General features: G+C 42.0%; 1 protein-coding gene across 2 annotated transcripts in view; it reads right to left on the bottom strand.

Moving 5' to 3' along the window:
• The window catches only part of UBE2K (ubiquitin conjugating enzyme E2 K), an 80,759-nt gene that overhangs the window by 7,140 nt on the left and 66,743 nt on the right, over window positions 1–6,876 (bottom strand). For both annotated transcript variants that reach the window (XM_003800687.3, XM_023519612.1), the window contains exon 5: window positions 4,098–4,197. In XM_003800687.3, coding sequence (XP_003800735.1) covers window positions 4,098–4,197 — 100 coding nt within the window. The remainder of the gene's footprint in view (window positions 1–4,097; window positions 4,198–6,876) is intronic.

The raw sequence follows: 6,876 nt of genomic DNA, 5'->3' as shown, positions 1-6,876 counted from the left end.
ATCATAGCTCACAGCAACCTCATGCTCTTGGGTTCAAGCAATTCTCTTGTTTCAGCTCCCCAGTAGCTGGGACTATAGGCATCTACAACACCCAGGCTATTTTTCTTTTTTTTTTTTTTTTGCAGTTTTGGCTGGGACTGGGTTTGAACCCACTACCTCCAGCATATGGGGCCAGCGACTTCTCCTTTGGGCCACATGTGCCACCCAACACTCAGCTATTTTTAGAGATGGGGTCTCGCTGTTGCTAAGAGTGGTTGCAAACTCCTGAGTTCAGGCAATCCACCTGCCTTAGCCTCCCAGAGTGCTAGGATTATAGGCATGAGCCACTGTGCCCGGCCCGCCTATTTTTTAAAATTTCAGATTAATATAAGGTTACATACAATTAGGTTACACTGTTTTCATTTGCTAGGTAAAGTACAAGTTGTAGTTGAACCCTTCACCCAGGAGGTGTGCCAAATACCCCTACAATGTGCCCATTAGGTGAAAGCTTACCAAACACTCTTCCTTCTTCCCCTTTCTCCTCTCCCATTTCTTTTTTTGAGACAGAGCCTCAAGCTGTCCCCCTGGGTAGAGTGCCATGGCATCACAGCTCATAGCAACCTACAACTCTTGGGCTCAAGCTAGTCTCCTGCCTCAGCCTCCCAAGTAGCTGGGACCACAGGCGCCCGCCACAATGCCCGGCTATTTTTTGGCTGCAGCCGTCATTGTTGTCGTTTGGCAGGGCTGGGCTGGATTTGAACCTGCCATCTTAGGTATATATGGCTGGCGCCTTAGCCATTTGAGCCATAGGTGCTAAGCCCCCTCTCCCACTTCCTTCTTGAATTTATTTGTGTTTTTCTCCCCTGTGGGCATATAGTATTTCATCTACTAGTTTGTAGCTGTTAGTATTGAGTACACTGGATGCTTGCTTTTCCATTCTTATTTTATTTTATTTTTTTTGCAGTTTTTGGCTGGAGCTGGGTTAAACCTGCCACCTCTGGCATATGGGGCCAGCGACTTACTCCTTTGAGCCACAGGCGCCACCCTGCTTTTCCATTCTTATGATACAGTAGTCAAATTATTAAAGCTAAAAAACACTTTTGAGTTCAACCTCTACCTATGAAGTTTAGACTAAACCAACAAACAAAAAAAACCAAAGCTGGAACTTAGCCAGGCACAGTGGCTCACACCAATAATCCTACTACTTTGGGAGGATGAGATAAGTAGATTGCTTGAGCTCAGGAATTTGAGACCAGCCCATGCAAGAGTGAGGCCCCGTCTCTAAAAAACAGCTGGGTGTTGTGGCAGGAGCCTGTAGTCCCAGCTATTTGGGAGGCTGAGACAAGAGGATTCCTTTAGCCCAAGTTTTCAGTTGCTCTGAACTATAATGCCATGGCACTTTACCAATGATGACAAAGTGAGATTCTGTCTCAAAAAAAAAACACTGGAACTCAAGTCAGGTTTTTAACAAGTATGAATAGGCTAGATGCCTGTAGCTCAGTGGCTAGGGCACCAGCCACATACACTGGTGCTGCTGGGTTTGAACCCAGCTCGGGCCTGCCAAACAACAGAGGCAACTACAACAAAAAAATAGCCAGGCGTTGTGGGGGTGGTGGTGGGGAGGGAAGGGGAGTGCCTGTAGTCTCAGCTACTAGGGAGACTGAGGCAAGAGAATCTCTTAAGCCCAAGAGTTTGAGGTTGCTATGAGCTGTGATGTCAAGGCACGCTACTGAGGTCCATACAGTGGGACTCTGTCTCAAAAAAACAAATATGAGTAAATCACACATATATAAAACATGAAAAAACCTAGTTTAATTCCAAGCACCTAAAACAAAAAGTAAATGGACCTTCAAGGGAAAGGAAGAAGAGCAGTTTCCCAGAAGAGACAATGGGTAAATTAAAACCTTACAACATAAAGAAAATATACTAAGAGGAAAAGTTTTCTAAGGTAGAGGAAATCAGGCAGATTAGCTAAAATGACACGTACAAATGGATGCAATGATTGAAAAGGCATGCGTTTGAAGAAAACAAGAATATAGTAAATGAAGCTGGGTTTCTAGACAGTTCAAACCATAGAGAAACTCTGAAAACTGAAGAAATCTGAAATCAAGTAGGTGATAGTGGAACTATCAAAATTTTTAGCAGTAAACTAATATTTACATTTTATAAAACTGATGAGGGAGGGAAGGAAGAAAGAGGCTGAGAAAAGGAGAACTATTAAAGCAGTCAAAATGAGAAAGTTTTTAAAAAGTGAGGCTTGGGTACGGTGGCTCACACCTGTATTCCTAACACTCTGAGAGACCACAGCAGGAGGATCCCTTGAGCTCATGAGTTCTGAGACCAGCCTGAGCAAGAGCAAGACTCCATCTCTACTAAAAATAGAAAAATTAGTACAGACATTATGGCAGCTGCCTGTACTCCTGGCTGTTTAGGTGGCTGAGGCAGGAGCTAGCTGACACCATGGCACTTTAGTCTAGGCAACAGTGAGTCTTGGTCTCAAAAAAAGACCTATAGTAATCAGTGTTAAGTATGTAAACATAGTGACAGAGATACTAGAAATGATATCAACAGAAGAAAAGGAGACACAGAAAACCCCACAGGCTGTGACTTACGTATTTTACTAAAGAAGAATGGACAGGTCTGCAGGATTTAAGATTACGCATTTGGTTTTGGCAGTGCAGTGCTAAAGTATCCAAGAAACATTCATATAGAACTATGAGGTGGTTGGGTGCCCACAGCTCAGTGGTTAAGGTGCTAGCAGGCCATTGCTCCAGGACTGGTGGGTTTGAACCCAGCCTGGGCCTGCTAAACAAAAAAATAGCTGGGCGATCTGCCAGGGGGTGGGTGGGGAGTTACTAGTCTCAGCTACCAGGGAGGCTGAGGCAACAGAATCGCTTGAGGTTGAGATTGCTGTGAGCTATGACGACATGGTACTCTACCAAGGGCAACAAAGTAAGACTATCTGCCCCCCACCCAAAAAGAAGTGGTAATATCATCATAATCATCCACTTTAAAGTATATAAAAGAAAATAAAGGTACAAGGTCAAAATAGAGGAATGACATTTAAAGATGAGGAAGAAGAAAATAACTAATTGTAGAAATAAGGACCAACTACAAAGACAACAAGAGAAAAGGGTAATATATAAGAAGGGAAAAAAAATTTCTATGTTTAAAAAAAAAAAGTATGTTCACTAAATCTTAATGGCTTGGAGTAGATGTTGGCAAATTTGTTTCTTAAATGCTCAGATACTAATAACATAAGGCCAGTCTCTGTCATAACTATTCAACTCTACCACTGAAGATGAAGCCCAAAATAAACGAATGGGTGTGGCTGTGTTCTGATAAATATTATTTAAAAAAACAGCCAGTCTGGTTTTATAATTTGCTAATTCCTTGCCTTATAGTAATCAAAGACCAGAACTGAAAAATATTTATTCTATTCAACAAACTCCAAGATCACTGGAAACTTTATAATGCTATGTCAGTGCCATGGCAGTGATTAAAATTATGACCAAGAAGATATCATCATTCAATTGAGGATAGATAATGCCTTAGAGGTGGCTCATGCCTATAATCCCAGCACTTGGGAGGCCGAGGCAGGTGGTTTGCCTGAGTTCTCTAGGTTCAAGACCAGCCTGAGCCAGAGTAAGACCTCGTCTCTAAAAAAAGCCAGGTGTTGTAGCAGGCGCCTATAGTGCCAGCTACGGAGGCTGAGGCAAGAGAATTGTTTGAGCCCAAGAGTCTGAGTGGCACTCTACCAAGGTTGACAAAGTCAGACTCTGTCTCAAAAAAAAAAAAAAAATACAGGATAAAACATGTGCAGTAAAGTGTTAATCACAGAATAGGTGGTAGTTATAAGGGTGTTTACGCAGTAATTCTTTTGACTTTGTATGTTGAAAAAATTTTCACATTAGGAAAACATCTACCACACAACCCATTAAAAATTAATACACTTAGTTTTCAGTATTAAATCTGACAAAATAATTTTACTGTAAGGAAAAAAAATCTCCAAATTTAGTTTCAACAGAGTATGCTCATTTATTAACATCACAAACTGCTGAAGTGGTTAGAGAATCATACACGGTGTAAGAAAAATCCTTCAAAAGCAGCCGACTTACCTGATTTGCTACTACTGCATCTTGTGGATCATCTGGTTCTGCAGCTGCCAATAGTGCTTGCAATGACAATAACACTGTGCGGAGAGTCATTGCTGCCGCCCTAAAAGTCAAATTATGAAAATATCCTGGTTAAAATGGCTCTGCATGGTGCAAAGTGGGTCTTCTTTGAATAAAATTTAGAATTTTATCTTAATTATGTAGTTTATAGAAATTTATAATTACATATATGCCAGTAATTATCTCCTTTAATTTACAATTAGCCAAATTTCTCCTCCCCTCTCCCGCTTTTTTTTTGGAAGACAGAATCTCATTCTGTTGCCCAGGCTAGAGTGCCATGATGTCTTGCTAGCTCAGAGCAATCCTGGATTCAAGCAATATTCCTGTCTTAGCCTCCCGAGTAGCTGGGACTACAGGCAACAGCCACAATACCAATACCCGCCTAATTTGTTCTATATTTAATAGAAATAAGGTCTTGCTCTTGTCCAGGCTGGAGCCAATTTTCCTCCTCCTTTTCTTTTTTTGATACAAGAGTCTCACTTAGTTGCCCTTGTTAAGAGTGCTGTAGCATCACAGTTCACAGCAACCTCAAACTCTTGGGCTTAAGTGATTCTCTTGCCTCAGCCACCCAAGTGCTGGGAATACAGAATTGAGCCACCACACCTGGCGTAGAGGCAATTTCTTTTTCCTTTTTTTTTTGAGACAGAGCCTCAAGCTGTCACCGGGGTAGAGTGCCTCAGCATCACAGCTCACAGCAACCTCTAACTCCTGGGCTCAAATGAGTTTCCTGCCTCTGCCTCCCAAGTAGCTAGGACTACAGGTGCCCGCCACAATGCCCGGCTAGTTTTTGGTTGCAGCTGTCGTTGTTTGGCGGGCCCAGGCTGGATTCGAACCTGCCAGCTCAGGTGTATGTGGCTGACACCTTAGCTGCTTGAGCCACAGGCGCCCAGCCAGCCAATTTCTTAAGATAAATCAAATCATCTCATCTTGAACTTCCCTTGTTTTCTTACTGTTGTCAATATCCTTCTTGTTAGTTTTACCCTCTAACTTTACATATAAAGTTAAAGTGATAAACTATTAGCATTAACATCTTGTAGAACCTTCTTTCAATGGCACTCCTACAAATAAAATATTGTCAAGCCAAAATCCTTTATTTTCAAAATATCATGTTGTAATATTCTGCAATAAGGCATGTCTTTTGCTTAAAACATCACTTAATTGATGCCTCTCAATGTATTTATGAGGAAAGTATCTTTGTATAACAAAAATTTAGGGTGGTGCCTATGGCTCGGTTGGTAAGGCGCCAGCCTGATATACCAAGGGTGGCAGGTTTGAACCTGGCCCGGCGAAACGGCAACAAAAAAATAGCTGGGCGTTGGGGCAGGCACCTTAGTCCCAGCTACTCAGGAGGCTAAGGCAAGAGAATCGCCTAAACCTAGGAGTTGGAGGTTGCTGTGAGCTGTGTGATGCCACGGCATTCTACCCAGGGCCATAAAGTGAGACTCTTCTTTACAAAAAAAAATTATCTAGAAAAAGTTATCTACCTAACTAGCAATGATTCTTGGCATTTCTGCTAAGCATGTGTTTCATTAATTAATATTGAAATGTTATACATATAAAAAATACAATGTTGTAATACTGAAAATGTCAGAGAACATAACAATGTCTCTTATACCATGTGAATTTTTTTTTTCTGAGACAAAGTCTCACTATGTCACCCTCCATAGAGTGCCCTATCGTCTCAGCTCACAGCAACTTCGTAGCTGGGACTACAGGCGCCCGCTACAATGTCTGGCTATTTTTTGGTTGCAGTTGTCATTTTTGTTTAGCAAGCCCAGGCAGGGCTCGAATGCGCCAGGCTGGATGTATGTGGCTGGCGCCCTACTCAGTGAGATGTAAGCGCTAAGCCAGCAGCTGTTTTTTTCATTGCAGTTGTCATTTTTGTTTAGCAGGCCCAGGCAGGGTTCCAAACCACCAGCCTTGGTGCAAGTGTCCAGTGCCCTACCCACCAAGCTATAGGTAGCACCCACCATGTGAATTTCCTAAAACAGATTTTTTTTTTGAGATAGAGTCTCAGTTTGTCGCCTATTGGTAGAATGCCATGGCATCATAGTTCACAGCAACCCCAAACTCTTTGGCTCAAGGGATTCTCTTGCCTCAGCCTCCTTAGTAGCTGGGGCTATAGGTGCCTGCCACAACACCTGGCTATTTTTAGAGACGGGGGTCTCACTCTTGTTTAGGCTGGTCTAGAACCTGTGAGCTCAGGCAATCCACCCACCTTGGTCTAAAACAGATTTTTTAAATTCAATTCCTGATTTGAACCGTAGAACAGAGAAAAATTATTTAGTGACTATTTTCTCAATTTTCCCAAGCAATGGTATATAAATAATACCACCTTAGAGGCTTAGGAAAAAGTTAATTTATTACCAACAATGGATGTCTTAAGGCAATGGGTCTCACAAAGTTGAGTTCTTTCAGTCAGCAGCATCAGCATCCCTTGGGAACTGGTAAGAAATCAAAGCTCGCCCCATCTCAAATCTACTGTATCAGAAACTCTGAGGGGGCATTTTACTAAGTATGCTCAGTGATTCTGGTACACATTAATGTTTGAGAATAAAGGTCTATATTTTAGGGAAAAATAACACTATAAAATGTTCTTTACCTTAGAATAAAAATTTTTATTGATCAATAGCTGGGCATTGTGGTGGGCGCCTGTAGTCCCAGCTACTTGGGAGGCTGAGGCAAGAGAATCACTTGAGCCCAAGAGTTTGAGGTGCTGTGA

The sequence above is a fragment of the Otolemur garnettii genome, unplaced genomic scaffold, assembly GCF_000181295.1.
Source record: "Otolemur garnettii isolate 467f Iridium unplaced genomic scaffold, OtoGar3 scaffold00181, whole genome shotgun sequence".
Lineage (NCBI taxonomy): Eukaryota > Metazoa > Chordata > Mammalia > Primates > Galagidae > Otolemur > Otolemur garnettii.
Note: the sequence above shows the minus strand (reverse complement) of the source record. Positions and strands in the feature narration are given on the sequence as shown.